Genomic DNA, 20,097 nt, shown 5'->3' with positions numbered 1-20,097 from the left:
AAAATCACAAGGCCTAATTAGAAAATCTCTGCAGCTGGTCTAATCAGACTATTTCCATTGGGGATATGCAGGCCATTATACCAGCATAATTATCTGGTATTTTTAGGGAGGTAGATCTCTACTTTATGCCCCAGTGTCTTACTAATACCTGTTGTCTTACAGGCTATAAAATAGCTAGGATCTGTATTTCTTTACAGCTTTGAGATGAAAAAAAATCTCTTATCTTATCTCCTTCTGGTTAATTATGTTCTCCTATTTCACTTCTTTTGCTGTCATTGGTCAACCACTAAGCACGTACAGGAAGCTTCCTCCGAGCAGCTTGCTTTCATGCATCGTTGGGGCTGCCAACTACCCTGCTTACCACTTGTCTGCATGTGGTTCTGTGTGTGCAATCTGACTAAAACTGAAGTACCATGTGTGGACTCGACTCCACGGGGGTGTGATGTCATTCACAGCCTGCATACGTCACGTACTGAAAAAGGCTGGGAGACCAGGAGAGGAAAGCAGATTGTTGTCTCTTTTCAGACTTTGCAAGAAGATCCTGTGCTCAGTTAGTGTGTTTTTACACCACATTTGTTTACGGCACATTTGTTTACGCCATCTGCCGCACAGTTGTGCATGTTGCATGCTGATATTGACTAAGCTATTGGTTTAGGAAGTCCAATAAAAATAATTTCCGTTGGGATTCAGAAGTAGTATTAAAAAAGCACCAGGAGTCAGCCAACCTAAAACAGAAATGAGCCTTTATAAGCTGATGCAACAAACTGAGAAACACAAAGCAAGAACCTGGTACAGGAACACTGGAGAGGCTACACAAAACAGGGTAAAGAAGGGACTAGTACATGCACACACATACACACTGGGTGACTGGTGATTAGGCATAGGTGGGAAATAAATACGTGAAGCTAAGACAGTGGGACAGGCAGTCATGGAGGATGGAAAGGAAGAAATAGTATCACAACAGGACACATAATAAAACATGCCGTCAAAGTAAAAACAGGAAATAACTAACTTCACTTCTTAGTGTTAGAAAATACCACTGCAAGAGAATCTCGAAACAAAACCAAACAAAGAAGTATAACAGGAACCATGACAGTGAAGTTCTACCAGTATTCTACATTTAGCTTGAAATTGCTAATAAGTCATTATCTGTGGTTCTTGCTCCCAGTGGCTTCATGCCTTGAGTGGTTTCCTGTCCCAGATCCACAACACCAATAAGAGAGTGATAGGGTTACAGAGCCCTCCTTTCCTCCTTTTTTCAACACTGTAGAGCTGATGTGGACTTGGGAACTTAACGTTATAACAGTGAACACTCTGTCACCAAGAAATGATCTAAACTGAGCTGTTGCCTTTTAATATATCTTTTCCTCAATTTCCCCTATTTTGCTTGTATACCATCATTTCTGATGAATGCGGGGCTTGGTTTCGCAAGCGTGGCCCACACAGGGCCTATCAGAGGCTCAGAAGAGAATACTACCAGCCATTGTGCCTACACATTGCTGCAAAGGGAAGGCCTGGAATCTGCATGAGAATACTCGCTGTAACACATGCACAATGATGAGTCTCACAATCTCTGCTCCCACACAGATGGTCGCTGCATTTTGTCATCCCACTGTCTCCTTTGCACTCCCAGCATGCAGATGTTGTATTTGCTAATTTGATAGTCATTTGTAAATTTAGTGCATCTCCGTCAGCTACGAGATGAATCACCCGTCCTTCCAACCAATCTTGGGTTCTTGTCCACGACCCTTAAATTACACGAGAGATCAAGCTGTCTCCACACCTATCCTGCCTCATATCTATCTATACCGCGGAGTCTGTTGTGTTCATGCATCCTATGTGTGAGTGTGTGTGTGTCTTCCTGGAGCACGTGACTTCTTCACGTTAAAGGAGGCTACTAGAATTAAAACGCTGACCAAAGGAACCCAGAGAATAAAGAGGGCACTGTGTTAACCAAGCTACAAATCAAGCCATTTCTGACATCGTTTTCTGCAATTCACAAAACACAGCAGCAGTTGTGTCCAGTTTTATATTTATAAACTTCCTCCCTAGCCAGTCGTCTGTACAGTGTATCCATGACAACTGAGTACTCAGTGATTTGTGTTCAACTTCACTTAATGTCAAATTCAACCAAAGCTTCTAAATATTTTAGAGTAAAGAAAGGTTAGTGTCTGATGTCGTGAAGTCCTGACAGTGATGCTGAGAGACAAGTCACCCACCTCCCATCTGTCCCCCAATGATTCGGGCCGTCTGTTTTTACATTGTGGTTTTTAATGCTCTTTTGATCGAGATTGTTTCATAGTTGGGTAACGATGATGGATTGGACAGCCGTTAAGCTGGAAGAGCAATTCACTGTACAGAAAGTGACGTAACACACGCAGTAATAATAAGTGGTTTTGTACAAGTAGACTGCGAGATGTGGTCAACACAAAGAATACAGAGCATAAGAGCATGAATATCAGAGGGGTTTTGGCCTTAGATAGCTCTACTACATAACAACATGCAGCCATTTACATCTGAAAGACCCCAATGTGTGTGTAAAAAGCAAATGTGGAATGTAGAAAGTGAAAAGAAGCACTTTTATGGTAATGGACACTTATCCAACCCCATTTAGTCCTCTTACAATCTCTCCACATCCGGTAGCTAAGAAACCAAATCAAGAGCTAATTGATGGGCTTGGTTAATACCACTGGGCCCATTTTTGGGATGAAAGTGCTCTTTCTCCTCGTACATCTCTTGCTTCCTCATTGAAATTGCAATTATGACTCATTATGAATTAATCAAGCTTTTAAGGATTTTCAGATATTCGTGTTTTGGAAGAATTGCTAGGATCACTTTAAGGACTTTCTCCTTCCTATTTTTTTTATTAATCTTTGTAAATTTGGCATCTGGCAGTGCTTACAACTATTTCAGTGCACAGAAGAGTCTGTTCCAGTTCAGTAGCCTAAAATGACACACTGTGGTTTTACTGGGTCGCTGCAAAAAAAAAATAAAAAAAATAGATCACTCAAAATTGACTGAGAGAGACTGAGGTTGTGAGGTTGCCAAAGCTTACCTTACAAATTTAAAAACTTGTTGGCAAGTAGGCAGGTCCATCTCTGTTTCTAGGATGCATAGACCATTTAATTTAATGGAAGCAAAGCAAATAAATACATTACAAACCCAGGAATCTGACTGCTTGCGACTGAATCAGTGTTCCTGACAGGAGGCTGCCCACACAATGGATGTCTTTATCTCGTGTCCTTTCACTTTGGCATGCACAGCATGACCCCCTCTTTACAAGGCAGTGTGGTTGCCTCTGTTTTTGACATCATATACGTAAAATAATGTAGACACTAAAAAATCAAACAAACAAAAAAACAAGTCACATGGATGTGACCCCCCCCCAGAGATATGTTTACTAGTCCAGAACACGTGTCTATGGGTTTTATTTGTATTCAAAAGGCTTACGGCATGTGATATTACAGACGTTTTATCAGTGTTAGTTATGGGGTGGCTGTAGCTCAGGCGGTAGAGCAGGTCGTTTGCTTATCGGAAGGTTGTAAGTTCGATATCCTGACTGCTCCAGTCTACATGCCAAATGGGCAGGATGCTAACCCTGAGTTGCTCTCTGATGCATCTCTTGGAATATCAATGTTAGATAGAAAGAGTGTTTGTGTTAGGCAAGTTACATAATGTACTTTGAGTGCTCGGATAGAGTACCATTTATCTACAGAGTATTTAGAAGACACCATAGTTTCTTCATTCTTATGGCTAATTATACATTTTTAAAATATATACATATTTTACTTTTTTATTATTATGCCACTGGGCATGAATACATTGTATTTATTTACAATAATTAAGGTCACGTATTTCCGCTCCAGGTTGAAAATTGTTTCTGTTTTTGAGTTAAATGCCTAAAGAACTACATTACCCAAGAAGCACTGCCGTATTATAAATAGTAACGAAAGGGGCGTTCCTGCGGTGACATGTGGAGGAGGTAAGAAGAGGATTGTTGCCGAGGACGCATTCAGCTGTCAGAGATAACGTCGCTCAGGCTGCTCTTACCTGGAGTTTCACTGCCATGGACTTAACCGAGGATAGGACTGTGGAAATTATCCCGTGCTGACCCACTTCTTCCCGCGGTTCTCTCTGCCTCTATCCTTTGACGCCTTCATTTTAGTTCTGTCAGGTAAAGTCCTTGCCTGTGCGCGCTAGTTTTTTTTTTCCAGGCTCGGGCTTTGTTCATTTTGTCACTGAGATGCAAGCATCCCTGTCAAGGAAGTAGCCCACGCGCTCGTTTGTTTCTGTTGTCTTGCTGCAGCTCGTGCGACCTGACATGTAATGTAGCTAGAATGCTCGTGCAACTCGGTTCAAATGTGCCACGAGACGTTTAAATTAGTTTACGTGCTTTGACACAGGGCAGTAGAGAAGGGAATAGAAAGTTTACATGTCTAGCGTGGATTGAGACTTCTGATTTCATTTTTTAAAATTTTAATCTTTTATTATTTTTGTTAAATGTCTCTGTTCCTTCACAATCACATCCAGGACTATAAATATGTTTGCCCCTTAGTGATGTTTGATGCTACAGTGTTACAGACAATGAGCTTCTCAGTCTGAAATGATGGTGACATAGCTTTTGGGTGGTTCTTAGTAACTGCAAAAATCACAGATTATATAGACCACAGAAGGTATAGCTGGTGGTCTTTCATTCGAGCTGAGGTCTCGTAGCCTGAAAACAAACAGGTCACCTAAATACCAGACCTATTGCTTTCACCCAGCTATAACAGCACAATACACATGAAGCTTTTTACTGTTTCATTTCTAACAAATCTATGAACGAATATTGCATAAATATGTACAAGCTGTACTGTTAGGCAGAACTGGCAACAAAATAAAGCCATGCAAGGGGAATGGACGGCTTTGTAGTTCAGTTATTTGTGGTTAATGTTTATAATAGTAGTTTTTGTTATAGCCATTGGTGATTTTGCAGTAGGTGGTGCTCTGAGAATGGCCTAAAAAATCAAGTAGACAAACAATGGGTAGCAAAATCATAAAGGTAATAATAGTTTAAATAGGTGATCATAACCACTGCAGCTTACAGTATAGGTACACCTGAATTGTATTACTGCATGAAATGATTTAAATGTCTTAAATAAGTATGGCTTGCTTGTATTTGCTGTCTGTCATGATTCTTTAAATTCTCATGTTGTCAACTTTTTGCAGGTGTTATCACCACAGAGAAACCATGTCAGACAAAATGTCCAGTTTCCTCCATATCGGGGACATCTGTTCCCTGTATGCAGAAGGCTCCACCAGTGGATTTATCAGCACTTTAGGGTAAGCCTTCCTGTGTTTATCTTAATTTTCATGACTCCTCCACCATCTCCCTATTCCAACACACTGCAAAACGAACAAACTAACCCATGTAATGAATGAGTTGTTTCGAGCCAAGGCCAAAAGACCCAAGTGTTGTTTTTCTTTAAGTATCTCACCCAATTTTCTTTCATAAGCTTCACTTATAATGTACAACATGAATGGCGATACCAATGTATATATTGGCCTCTAACAAATATCAGATTGGCCAGTCTTTAGTCAACATAAAAAAGGTGATAGTGAATAACTGATTTAACCAAAATTAATGAAAAAGAAAGATGAGGTTTTTTCAGGTGTTTCCAGTTCAGTTGATGTATTGCAGAGACTGGGATAGAAAAATATTTGGACTAGGCAGGAAAACGTAACAGGGTTTGGTCCTTTGGAGGCTTTATTTTGCACACTGTTTAGCCTGTCTTGCAGATGGCCAGGCATCAATATTTTAGCTCAAATATTAGTACAGTAATGGGTAGAACTTGTTCGTTATGCTGCAGTTTTGTTGCTTGGTTTTACCAGCAGTGGCTGGTAAATGCTGTCTCTTAGTAAATTATTTAAAATAGAACACAGTATCTACCAGCTCTAGCAGCTTTTACAGAAGACGCTGATACACCGTGCTTGTAATCTTCAAATTTAAGGCCATCTATGCTGTGTGTACCTGATGTGTTGCAACTTATTTCAGTCAAATGTGTAGCTTTTCTTATCTATGAATACACAGCAACATACCATGTCACTCTGGATAACTGTGTCAGTCCAGTGTTCTCTCTGAGAAGTGCTAGGTCCTGTAGTTGTAGCTTTATTTATTTATTTTGTGTTTGCTTGCTGTTCTGTGCCTGAAATTACTCTCCCGGTACATGCTGAGTACCATGTTTTCAACTAGTTGACATCTCCACTCCTTCCTAATTGTAGGCAGTGAGTTAAAAGTGCATCTCATTATGTGGAAATTGAGAAAGTCTTGACACACAACTGGCACACAGAGGAAAAACAGAAGGCTAAAAGAGGAACAGCGGGCGATCATTGATGTGAATGTTCCTGTCCAGCGTCTGGCATCTTAGGCTTCAGCACCCAGAATTAGCCTGTTTCTCTCCCTCCTGCTTCTTTCTGTTTGCTGTCCTGGGGAGTTTGTTTTTCTTCTCCTGAGGTGAAAATGGGCACAGCATCTGTATTGTCCTGTCCTCCCTCTCCCTTTTAAGAGCTGCAGTTTTTCTGCTCTTGCCTTGTCACTATTTCAGTTTGCCGTTTACCAGAGGATGAGTCGAGCCCTTCTCCTTGCCTTCAGACGCTATGCTCTTAAACAATTTTAGTGTTATGCGTCACCTACCATAGCAACAAATGTGAGCACAGCTTTGAAGGCTACCACCATGACGGAGCTTGTCAATTTTCCTATCTTGTGTTGTTATGCCAAGTAATCCCCCCTCCCAGCCCATCCGCTTCTGTGAGCGCTCTCTGTTAAAGGGAATAGCTTAGAGGACGTACCTATAAATAGATTTATTGTATTAAGTGTTGCACTCCTGAGAGACAGGTGCATTTACCTGGATCACGACTGGTGCGGGAAGGCTGACAATCAATGATAGTGTAGCCCTGAAGGCCACTTTCTGCCCTTGGATTTCACTGACTCCTGAGTTTCATGTTTCTTTTGGAGCTCGGCCCATCGGTGCATCAGTGTGATCGAGGTGATCAGCTTTTCATTTCTGCAGCGAAGTTTCTCACGACATGTGACTTCTGCATCGTCACAGGGCTCCTGCAGTGTGCAAGTGTGTACAGAATGACCTATAAAAAGATGCACCTGAATCAACCTGCTCGTGCATCCTACACAAGTGTCCTCTTTGTGCCGATATACTGTCTTATAGTTATCCCAGGGGCTTCCCCTGAATTGTAATTATCGTACTACTGACTTTAAATTTGTGCTTTCACTGGAGGTTGATGATTTAGAAAACTATGATTCAAAGAGGAATAATGTTCCCAAAATAGAGGCCCTGAAAGACAGGAGAATTGCTTACAGCTTATAATTTTAAGCTACAGGAATGATTTCAGCAACTTCTCAAACCCCTTTGAAATGTGGTGGTTTACACTGTTTGGATTCTAAAAAAAGGCTTTCAGACACCTAATATCTGTCCAGTTCTTTGAACTCAGGTGTCACATCTGAACTTGGACAGATTTCTCTTTTGCAGCAAAGGGAGTGCTGACAGTAAGGCTGAAACTGTCAATGTACTGGTCAGTCTGTGTTCCCACCTTCACCTATGGTGATAAATTGTGGATGGTACCCCAAATGATACGATAAATAGATACAAAGCAGCAAAAATATCTGCAAAGATTACCTGGGCTCAGCCTTAGGTTGAGGAGCTTAGTTATTTGTGAGTGGGTAAGAATAGATTTGCTTCTCCTCTGCATCAGAAGAAATTTGAGGTAGCTAGGATGCCTCCAGGGACATCATCTAGATGAGGTCATTAAAGTGAGTCCCACTGGAAGGAGACTCTGGGGCAGACCCAAGACATGCTGGAGAGATTGTGTGTCTTTGCTTGCTTGGGAACATTTTGGGGACATCATAAAAAAGATTTGTCATGACAATGAAACTTGTATTTCTTCTGACTGACAGAGCTGTGACAGAGCAGAATTAATATTGCATATACTGTTGTGTCAGATTAATTCATCTATGATTGTAGAAGCATGTAAAATACGGAGGAAAGTAGCAGTTAGTAATTAGTTTCAAGCAACCAATTTATTTATATAGCACTTTCAGACAACTCCCAGCTGAAAACAAAGTGCTGTACACTTGACACACCAAAAAACAATACCTTGAATAAGTTAAAAAATTTGTATTATTACAAGCTACTAATGCTGGGATGGGGCTCCTCTGTTATATTTGAGCTGGCAAGACATTAAGTGTTTACACCTTGGACGTCTACTAGAGTTAACCTTGCTTCTCTATTCTGAACTGAGCAGTTGCTTTCACATTTCAGGTCTGCTTTCAGAACAGAATGATTGGGTGTGCATCAAAAGTCATAGTGAGAGCAGCCTCTGCCTATATACACATTATTGCCAAAATTATTCTCCCACCCATCCAAATCATTGAATTCAGGTGTTCCAATCACATCCATGGTCACAGGTGCATTACATCAACCTAGTACCTAGGCATCAGCTCAGTGAATTCCAGCGTGGTACCGTGATAGGACGTCACCTGCGCAACATGTCCATTCATGACATTTCCTTGCTACTAAATATTCTACAGTCAGCTGTTAGTGGTAGTGGGAGTGATTGGGAACAACAACAACCCAGCCACTAACTTGTAGACCACGTAAAATCACAGACTAGGATCAGAAGATGTTGAGGAACATCATGTGTAGAGGTCACCAATTTTCTGCAGAGTGAGTTGCTATAGACCTGCAAACTTCATGTGGCCTTCAGATTACTTCAAGAACAGTGTGTAGAGAACTTTATGGAATTGGTTTCCATGGCTGAGCAGCTGCATCCAAGCCTTACATCACCATTGCAATGCAAAGTGTTGAATGCAGTGGTGTAAAGCATGTTGCCGCTGGACTCTAGAGCAGTGGAGAGATGTTCTCTGCAGTAATGAATCACAATTCTTCAACTGGCAATCTGATGGCCGAGTCTGGGTTTGCTGGTACGAGGATTGGTATAAGAATAATTTCAGACTGCATTGTGCCAAGTATAAAGTTTGGTGGAGGGTGTGTTTTTCAGGAGTTAGCCTCAGCCCCTTCTGTAAAAGAAACTCTTAATCCTTTGTCATTTAGAGACATTTTGTACAATTTCATTCTCCCAACTTTGTGGGATCAGTTTGGGGATGGCCCCTTCTTTTTACCACAACACTATTCACTAGTGCACAAAGCAAGGTCCATGAAGACATGGATGGGTGAGATTGGTGTAAAAGACTTCACTGGCCTGCACAGAGTCCTGACCTCAACCTTAGAACACATTTGGGATGAATTAGAGCGGACTCAGGCCTTCTTGTCCAACATCAGTGTCTAACCTCACAAATGTATTTCTGGAAGAGTGGTCAAAAATTCCCAGCAACCCACTCCTGAACCTTGTGGAACAGCTAAGGCTGATATAGCTGCAAAGGTCGGACTGACAACATATTAAGCCCTATGGATTAAGAATGGGATGTCACTCAAGTTCATATGGCTGTGAAGGCAGATGAGCGAATATTTTTGGCAATATAGTGTAGATTACTGGAGCTATCATCTGGAATCTATTCTAATGGTCATCAAACAATCTTTATTGATAAATACAAAAGTGTTAAAACTCATCATTAAGGGTACAGTGGAGTCTAAAACAGTGTACGGTGAACTTTGACCGGTCAGTGCAGTACCCCTAAGTTAAGTCAATTTCAGGGTTTTGTTTGTGTGTCTATTTTTCTTTTTTCTTTTTTTTCTTTTTGATGTTCTGCGCATTCGCACTGAGGTGATTAAAGTTGGTCAGCACATGCTTAAGTATCCCACAAATCCAGGCCAGTGAGTCAACATTCACAGCACTCATAGATTCTGGATATTTGGTCGAGGGATGTACACTAGTAGTTAAGTCCATGTTTAAAAGTTGCTACCTTTGGGAGTTGGCACCAGAAATACTACAAATATAAACAAATTATTCTATAAATGCATAAAAGCATTAGAGCATTGGTTTTAAGATTTTATGATGCCACTGTCTCTATAAGGGGTTGCAGCCCTGACTGAAGGCTATGCCCCCTACTCTTTGTGTGAAGGCTTTAAACAAGCTAGGTGAAGAGTAAGTGCATGACACTTGTGTAAACCAGCACAGCTCTGCAGTACTTTAAATGAAGAAAATGAGAGCATCTATATAGGCTGTGTCAGGGTAAAGCAGCAATATGACCAGTCAACTAAAGCAATTCGTAACCACCTTTGATACAGCTATGTTGATGCTAGCATGCAAGAAAAGCGGGATACTGCTGCTAGCATTCCTTACATTTGCACACTTGGGGTGTTTGTTCCTGTGTGTGTGTTTGTGTGTGTGCGTGCCTGCATAATTCTGTGATGGCATAAACAGAAACATGTGTGGCCTATATTCCATACATTTAAAGCATTAAATTTGATTATTAAAGTATGTCTCTTGAATACTCATGCACTGTTTGCATGGTCAGTATTTAACCTTTTCCGGTAGATTATGCTTTTCGGTATTTTGAGTGTTTTGCTGTTAGACTTCTTCTCCATTTTTGGCTTGTTTAAACGATTTTTGAATTGTTAAGACATCAGAAAGCCTTTAATTGTCATTGTACTTGGCATTACAGTGAATTTAGGTGTTCTGCTCTAATGTGGTGCTTTAAAATAAACACATACATAAAATATATTTAAAATACATAAAATGACATGTGTTTAAGGGCACAGTATAAAACCGTTATGGAGCTATCTTTATTTGTTGGGAGCGATTACTGGATTTGGAAGCTGTGAGTGAATCTGGTACCTCTGGATTTCATGGATCAGTAACGCCTACAGAAGGCAGCAGTTCAAACAGATGGTGACCTGGGTGAGACGGTCTTTGATAATGTTTTGGGCTCTGCAGAGAATGTGGCTGTTCAAAATGCCTGTCCCAAGCAGCATCCCTAATTTTGACTATAAACAGTTAAGATACAGCCACAAGATTTGCATACCTCATTCCCATGAAACGCCAACTTGTGGCCAGACGTTATTGAGTTGGTAGCTATATGTTACTAGTTCAAGGCCACACAATAACCATTTTTGTCTCTACAGGGCTCCATAGAATATGCTACAGTAAAAAGTGTTGGAAACACAATACTTTGCTTATTTAAGAAAAGTTTTTTTTTGTTTGTTTTTGTATTCAGTCATATTTTGGGTACATGAGCTGCATGAATTAGAATAATCCAGATAGTGATGGGTTTTACCTGAATTATCGCCCTAATTTAATATGACTCTCTCATAATATCGTAATATCATTAGGAATGCTGTTATTCAAAAAGTTATTAAACCCTTCTGAGGATTAAAGCAAATTTCATTTGCATATGTCCTTATTGACTCACTCATAATGATGGCTGTCTGTGCAGGCTTGTGGATGATCGCTGTGTGGTACAACCAGATACAGGTGACCTCAACAACCCCCCTAAGAAATTCAGAGGTAAGGTCTAAAAATCACTCGCTTCTCTCTTGATGAACATTTCATGAAATGAGTCTGTGTTGCTGCCATTTTATGCTCACTGCTGCCTTACATTCAAACTGAAAGATGCCGTAGAAACATGCAGGAGAACGCATCAGTCTCACCTGTTACTCATGAGCAAATTGTTTTGTGGTCATTTGTGCCCATGCTCAGGATGGATTATATGCATACATTTTCTGCTTGGATCTTTTATTTAACTATTTAGAAAATGCAGAGTATAATACAACCCCAATAAGTTATATAAGCCCTGTTTGTTTTCAGAACAACTAACAATATATTTTAAATGGTTTGAAATAGTCTTTACTCTTTTTTTTGGATATTAACCCTCACAATTAAAGGTGACTAACTTGGAAGTTGTGTGCACAACTTTTTTTGTGCTTGTGAAATAATTTCGAGATGGAAAGGGCAATGGTTATACTAGGATGTCGAGTAGGGAAAACCTAGAAGGACTGCGTTGCCATAATTACCTGAAGCAGTTGAGTACTGTTCAGATATACTCTCTTGGCAGCAAAGGGAGTAAGAATACATTTGACATATCATTGTACAGCAAACCCTTTTTAGCTGTGATGGATTCATGAATTTTGCTGTTCATATTACAAATTCTGACCCTATTTTGAGTTGTTTTGCAAGTGAAATGGCACAGCTGCCAAGGACACATCCACTGACTTGTAGCAGTGCTCCTTCCAAACAGATTAAATTGGTCTCATTAGACATGAGAAGCCTAGCAGGACTTCAAGTGTCCCTGTCATGTCTCAATTGATGATCTCTTATGTCAGGTCATCCCTGAGTGATGATATCCAGGAGGAGAATAGTCTGTGCCCAGAGCCAAAAAGCCAAAGATAAACCTGCACATTATTTGACCAAAAGAAAAATCAAGAATGAATAAAAAGAAGTGTCATTTTGATGGTTATCTTCATATAGTGTCAGTACCAGGCAGCCAGAAATGGCTGATCCTTTATATCTACTGGCCTAGGGTAAGCAGTTTCCCGACTAGTACGCTGATGGTTTCAGATTCAAGTCTTCTAGTCTAGCAAGTGTTGTTGTGTGGACATAATAGCTTTGTCTCTATCACGTGTGGTTGTGTTATTGTTCTTATATGTAGTTTCTTTCAGGCAGAATGCCAGGCAGCTGTAAACAAAAAGCTTGTCACAGGAACTTGTCGTCCCTGCTAAATAGCAGGGTCTAAACTGACAGCGTGAACACATGCACAGATTAACTAGGAGGCATGTGTCTAAAAATACAATAAGACTGTGTTTTGCTTTTGAACACCAAGTATAGTTCTGCTTTTGATTGTATGCCAACGCTATCAAAGAGGATTTATACATCACCTTCCTCATTCATTGAGATCAGACTGGCTTTGTTAAGAGCTGCGTGAGCTCCAACAGTGTTTACAAAATATAACCAAAGCCTTTATGATGGGCATTCATGGGCCAACCTATTGTTAGGTACAACAAAAGACTTTCAGTCTTATCATATTTCTTTTTTTTTATGCAGATGGTGTTCAGTGTACCTCTCGGATGTAGATAATTTGTGTCACATGCTCTGAATCACTGAGTTTAGCTTCTTCTAGCTTCTCTTTCAGTTTTCATACACATTCTTTAATCGCTGACTTTATTTCTGTGTTTCCTGAAATTAGTCTTAATGCATAACTAAGATTTTTTTAAAAAGCACAGAATATTTTCACTTTAGTGCTTAGAACTCGTCCTGTTCTTCCTTCTAAAACCTGTGAATACCTGATTCAAACTAATTTAGTTCTTTAAATCATGGTATTCTTTTGAAAATGCATTATGCTTTTCATCAGTGTAGCTGTATTGTCTGTTTGGCACTGTGTAGGAAAACACCACACACCACATGCGTGAACCATTTCTTTGTTCAGTTATATTCATAGTTTAGCTATAATTGCTTTCCACATAGCATGCTAACCATAGACTGACCTGATTTACTGAAGCATCAGATTCAAAGTAGAACATTTGCAGCTGTGTGTGATGACATGGGGATCTGATTGAGTCACTATTGGGGGAGTGGAGCATTTTAGGTTTAATAAAATGGTGTAATTTTCATAACCACTTAGTGGGAGCAGTCAACCAGGAACTGCTCCAGCCACAATATAAAGTAAATTGTCCTTAGCGGGTCCTATTCATGTTTTTAACACTTCAGGAATCATGCAGATCTTTTGATTTCTTTACGACAACATTGCCCTCAGGCTACTGCAGTAAAAGTGGCCACAGTTCTGTGGTGGAAATGACAGCTTAGGTTCGGGAACACATTTTGTTTCTGTGAAGTTGGAAGTTAAAACTAGTACACAGAAAAAAATATCCAGAGACGCTGTCTTCTTCTCACAGTCTGAATTACTTTTGTCGTCAGCACACAGTTCAGACACACTACCCTTATGAGTCTTGCACATTTAAAGCCTTATATGCTGCTTTTCTGTACCAGGGAAAATTTGGATGAATAGCAGATAGGCAGCAGTCTTTTATGAGTTTAAACAAGGCCTGCTTTTCCAGCTGAGGATGCAAAGAAATGTGTTCATGTCTGACTGACCTATTCAAATCATATTCAGAGATGTGGTTAATGAATACACTGCAGTAACTGCACAGGGGAACTGTATAAATGTACTTCTGGTATCATGCTAGGGTTCCTTTTATGACATAAACTTACATATATTATCCTAAATAAAATGGTATATTTAGATTACAGATCATTTTTATGAGTCAAGGAAGCAATAAAGAGATTTTTTTTTTGGAGGGGGGGGGGGGGGGGGGGGGTGGTATTGTGAAGTAATACATAATCCAGCCACAGACAGTAGTATCACCTCTTCTATTAAGGCGAGTGTTCAATAGAAACAGAGTGAAACCAGAGCTAAATCCTGACGTCTTGGTTTGGTAATAATAGAACCTGTAAGCTGTTTAAAAAGTCTTTATCTCAAGGATGTATGTAGGGAACCAGTTTTATTTTAAATCTACGTGTATGTCAGTCTATGTTCACATACAGGTTAACTCCATGATTGCATGTCATTTTACCTGTGCATATAAAACTTTGTGGGTACAGGAAAGCTTGGCGCTCAGCTCTGCTCAGTCGTCCTCTCGTGCACAATATTATGACTGTTTTTGTTGTTAGAAACACAAAATCCAGAAAACTGATAAATATTATATAATTTGAGATGCCATCCAAGCTGCACTTTGCATATAATTAGTAAAAACTGGAATGTGTTGTTGGACTCATTTGTTATTTACCTGAGAAAGAACAGGTAGCAAGATGCTCTAAGAGGAAAAAAGGCAAGAGCAAAAAGCCATGGTTAGCAGGGGAAACGTTTGGTTTTGGCATTTATGTGAATTCTATGCTTCAGACCGCATACTGCATGGGATGTTTTAAAAATGTAAATTTACCTGCCCTGCCACACTGTAAGAAACTGTTCATGACTGCTTTGGGAATTGATGTGATGTAGCATCAGCTGTCTGTGGCATGTGCTGGACAAGCAAGTCAAATCCCTGGAGGCCTCATCTTCTTCTTAACCACCGGACACCTTCAGAGCTCGTTGAGAAGTCTACAATGCAGTGGATCAGAGCTGTTTTGGTGCCCAAAATGTACGTCATGCACCAAATGTGCAAGTAAAATATTTGAAATAAATGTCCCCATTTCTGTTCTACCTGCTGTTTTAAATACAGCCAAATATTAACTAATGTGTAAGAAAACCCACAAAGAGCTTTTGGCCTTTTAGAATTTCATTTATTACCCTGACTTCTTTCACTTTACTGCTTTTTTTTTTTTTTTTTTAATTAATTTACCATCAAGTCAGTTAACTTTTGAGCTATTTAACGGTACAGTTAAGTAGGAGAGGGGGTTTTAATCAGTTTCAGCTGCTTTGGTGTTAATGAAATTAACAGGTGCACTAGAGGGGCAACACTGAAACAACACCCAAAATGATTTAGAGCTGACATGTTTCCTCCTCATCATCTTTGACTGTTTTTGCTAGTTTGCATTTGGCTAGGGTCGGTGTCGCTGCTACATTTCTATCAAAAAATGTGGTATCTTTTAATTCCTAACACATTACTCAGTCCCTATCAGGATAAGGGAGTTTTTTCCCCCTATTGAGATGTTTTGAAAATTTTCCCTTTAATTTTTTTCAAGAATGTATGTATACCAATCTTGTTCTTTTTTTCCAGGCTCAGAGTAAACATATTATTTCTTCACAAGTATTTTCAGTAGGGCTTGAGTGCGCATGAGGAATGAAAAATGTGAATTTAAACCATTTAAATGAATGAAAAAGGTTGTTATTTATGACAGCTTTCAGTTGGGAATTAGGAAACCAAAGTCATGAAATCAAGCAAGAGATTGAATTAGAGATGTTTAAGAACCATCACTCAGGCACTGACATCTCCTTTTGAAGTTTGTCATGATTAGCTTGTTAAAGAAACAGGAAATGTTAAGTAATCAGTTGGGAAAACACCTACTCTGAGGGTTTTGTTTTGCTCTGTTACATTAGGATGCCTGGGGGAACTACACTGGTAGGCTTAACAGAGCTAAGGCAGAGAGACAGGGACCAATAAAAGAGAAAGAAGCAGTGGTCTTTATGAGTGGAAAAATTACTCACTTGCCCTCATGTTAGCGTAAAAGGGTAATGCATGGGTATTGTACTGGATGCACTGTGTAAGGCCTTCATTTTTTGAAAATATGATTCTCTGTAGAAGTCTCTGTAGCTTCGTCTTACTTCCTAAACCCAGATAAAATTCACAGTTATTACTATGAATCAGGGATCAGGGTTGCCTCACTTCACTCTGTTGGAGCAAATTGCGAGCTTTAAATCAGAGGCCAAATGTGAAATTCATTTTCTACAAAGCAGTATTTCTAAAACAGGAAATACTGCTTTACCTATTTTTTTTCTTTCATTATTCACTGATGTTACAGAGTAGAATGACGCTACCATTCAGTAAAATGGATCCACTTGTAGTTTTCTGCTATGACAACTCGTGATGCTCTCTAAAATGCCAATGATGACAGGAAAGTGTATATAAATGTCTTTATTTTGTTATTTCAGTGATTTTCCCTTAAAAACCTACATACTTATTACTCTTTGCATAATAATTGGTTAAGTGTGCAAAAGGTGTGCTTTAGAGTTTTATTGTTCAAAGATTGGATTTGGAGCAGTTAAAAATTCAAATTTTTAACTGCTCTAAAAGAAAGGACTCAATTTCGTTGCTCGTTAGCGATTGTAATGTGTTAGTTTCTTACTTCCATCTCTTTTTGTTTTTCTTTCGCTTTTGGTTGAGCCTAATTGTGGTAAATGCTGTAAAAAATGTAGTCTTTTAGGTAAATTACACTATTTTCTCATGTTATTATCGTTCCTTCAAGCAAATACTTCTCTGCCCGTAATATTTAGGTTCTTCCCAGTCTATTTTTGTCTTTTCCTGGCTGCCTACCCCATCAGACAGATGTTTTTGCCACAGCCCACTTTTCTCTGTTGGTCCTTGGCCTCCTGTCATCCTGTCCTCCCTCTTCTACCCATGCCACATGATAGATAACTCTGGGACGCTCCTGCAGTGGCTGCATTTCCAACAGCAGCATCCACTCGGGCTTTAAAAAAACTGTACCACATTTATAGCTCACTGGGTCTCCTGTTCCACTTAGCATATACAGTACAGTGTCTACAGTATACTATAAAGAATTGAGCATGTTTGCTTCTAGTGGGTAATTCAGTCTGACCAGATAAAAGACGATTAATTTACTTCATGTTGCAAACATTATCTATAAATACCTGCAACACAAGTAAATTTTATTTTGTTCTACTGTTATAATCATTACTATTTGTGGATTTAGTAGTTCACTGTTTTGAGGTGTTGTTTTTGAGAGACTGGCAAGTTATCCTTAATCTTGACATGAACAGCTAAATGTGAAGATGCTCAGGTCGTCGGTGTCACAGTGAAATCAACCACTGGTTCTTAGATTTAGCAATTTGCAAGCTTCTGTGTTAGCATTTTGTCCATCACTGTGTTACTTGGAGCCACAATTTACCATGTTTGGATGAAATGTTGGATAAGTCATCAGCCAATACTAGCAGCCTGTCCATGTACCGCACAGTCACACATAGCTGATTATTATTGCTATGTAACACTCTAAAAATATTTGTTTATGCCAGCTGAATCTGCCCATATTCCTAACTCTCACATTCTTTAGGAAGTAGGTGTCCATAAAATTCAAAGCTTTTTATACCTAAAGCTTTAAACATGTTTAATGTTGTAAACTTTGAGGGCACTTTAGTGTGTACGTCTGTAGGGATTAACTCTGTTATGGAGCCAAACTGTTTTGGCAATCGGGCCAATCAGCTGACCAGCATTCATTGTGACAGTGGGGGAAATTTATGTTCATACTCGTATCTTACATCAACCTATTGAGTTCCTGTTTCTTTATTCTTTGCTCCCTTTTAACCATTCAAATTTTAAACTGTTCTGTTATTTCTGCTAATGCCAGGTACATCTTTTGTTGCTCATAACTTTTATAGTTTTTAAAATATTAAGCTTTATAACATTTCAACTCGTCATATCTCTTAAACTCCAGAGACATGAGCCATGTGCCAGTATAGCTTCAGACACTACTGACACTGAAAGAACTTTTTTGATACCGTTTACCGTTTTTCCATGAATTACGTTTGTTTCAGGATAGGAAACCTGTCCTTCTCTCAGATTTCAAACTCTGGATTTGAAGCAGTTTTTTCTTTCGTCATATTTCTCTCTGGGATGAGTGCGGGTTTGCCTCATTGGGACAAGCAGGCAACCAGAGAGCGGGCGGTGCAGGTTCGAGTCCTACCTGCATGTTTTCCCCGCTCTTGCTCCCTCTGCTTTCTTGACACTCTTCAGTGTACCCTTTCAAATAAAGCCATCTTCAGCAGGCAGTTCAGCTTCTTCAGCTGTTTTCGGGACATGATTTCTGCTACACGGCATTTTAGCAGGAAATGCAACTTTTTCTAGTATGATATTGTATTAAGGTTATATCTTGTAAAACGAATGCAGGGTAAAGTACTATATTGTATTGAACATCTTGCACAAACTCTGGAGAGGAGTGTCCTGTGCCATTTGTGTTGACAAGATAACTTGTGTATATATATATATTTTTTTTTTTTTCAAAATTAAACTCAGGAGCGTACAGTGTTTGGTGCGACTCTGTAAGACTTCTAGTCTTTCAACATTTAAAACTATCAAACTAAATTGCACACAGGTCATCATTTTCAGTTCCACAGTGTGCCAAAACCTTGCTTTGTTCTACTGACACATTCCTCTGTTTGCTGAGGTCAAGCAGACCACTGCTGATATGAAAAGATGAAGTGTAACTTTTCACCTTCCTCTTCTTATTTCCCCCCTAGATTGCCTTTTCAAACTGTGTCCTATGAACAGATACTCGGCACAGAAACAGTTCTGGAAGGCAGCAAAACCTGGAGGCAACAGCACTACTGACACAGTCCTCCTCACTAAACTTCATGTAAGTCTGACATCACCATTCCAACATCTTGCAGTGCTGTGTAACTTTGTGCTGTTGTGTAGAAAATGTGCACAGACAAAAATGCTGCATGTTTCCATCTCTGTACCTCTGTTCTGTGCATTAGCATGCTGCTGATCTTGAGAAGAAGCAGAATGAGTCTGAAAACCGAAAGCTGCTGGGGACAGTTATCCAGTATGGAAATGTCATTCAGGTGCGTTTAAGGCCCAGTGAGATAAGGTTCTTTGCTTAACAGAAAAGCTGCAGTATTTAAGATTGAAGATAACTCTATTTAATGAAAGAGGCATTTTAAATAACTGCTACAGCACAAAGATGTGCTGTAAAGTTATCTGTTGCAGGCTCTATTATCTTTACACATTACAAAGGAATGTTTTGCACTCGAGTATGAGGTCATCGGCAACTAGAAATGTAGTCTATGACACCCACAAGGACTACAGTATATACAGTAGGTCATGGATAAATAGCTATACAGTGTATATGTTAGTATATCAGTGACTTGTTGGTTAACTGGTTTCAGGGGAGATCATTTTAAAAATATTAATAAATAAAAGGCTTTTGTATCAGTCAGCTTATATGATCCATGCTCTGTAATTCTTTCCACTGTCTCATTATGATAGTAGCTGTGGGGGTTGTGACCGTGTGATTCTGTTTTTTCTTGTTGCCAACAGTTGCTGCACTTGAAAAGCAATAAATACCTGACAGTGAACAAGCGCTTACCTGCACTGTTGGAGAAGAATGCCATGAGAGTGACGCTGGACTCTGCAGGAAACGAGGGATCCTGGTTCTACATCCAGCCTTTCTACAAGCTCAGATCCCTGGGAGACAGTGTGGGTAGAGCAGGGTGTGGGAGTCAAGTTAATTATGCTCAGCAAGAGAAATCAAGGATATATTTTTAGACTTTTAAAGAGGTTTGAAAACAGGAGTTACGTAGACTGATGTGTAGCGCAGAAAATTGGAACGCCAGAATAGGTTTACATTTAGCAATTGTACACTCACCTGCTGACTACTAAACTACTGATAAACTTTTTCAAGTCCTCCCAGTTTGTTTCTGGGTTCTTGCAGTTGTTTTTGCAGTATCCAAAAAAACAAACAAACAAACAAACATTCAGCAAC

The 20,097-nt window shown here is 39.6% G+C and overlaps 1 protein-coding gene across 9 annotated transcripts in view; it reads left to right on the top strand.

Annotated features, from left to right (window-relative positions):
• The first annotated feature begins 3,983 nt into the window (after positions 1–3,983).
• The window catches only part of itpr1b (inositol 1,4,5-trisphosphate receptor, type 1b), an 84,501-nt gene continuing 68,387 nt past the window's right edge, over positions 3,984–20,097 (top strand). For all 9 annotated transcript variants that reach the window (XM_026168870.1, XM_026168868.1, XM_026168869.1 and 6 more), the window contains exons 1-6: positions 3,984–4,174; positions 5,209–5,322; positions 11,387–11,457; positions 18,851–18,966; positions 19,091–19,177; positions 19,653–19,811. In XM_026168870.1, coding sequence (XP_026024655.1) covers positions 5,231–5,322; positions 11,387–11,457; positions 18,851–18,966; positions 19,091–19,177; positions 19,653–19,811 — 525 coding nt within the window. In that variant the 5' untranslated portion in view covers positions 3,984–4,174; positions 5,209–5,230. The remainder of the gene's footprint in view (positions 4,175–5,208; positions 5,323–11,386; positions 11,458–18,850; positions 18,967–19,090; positions 19,178–19,652; positions 19,812–20,097) is intronic.

This window comes from Astatotilapia calliptera, chromosome 5 (assembly GCF_900246225.1).
Source record: "Astatotilapia calliptera chromosome 5, fAstCal1.2, whole genome shotgun sequence".
NCBI lineage: Eukaryota > Metazoa > Chordata > Actinopteri > Cichliformes > Cichlidae > Astatotilapia > Astatotilapia calliptera.
The sequence above is the reverse complement of the archived record's forward strand: the minus strand, read 5'-3'. Positions and strand labels throughout refer to the sequence as shown.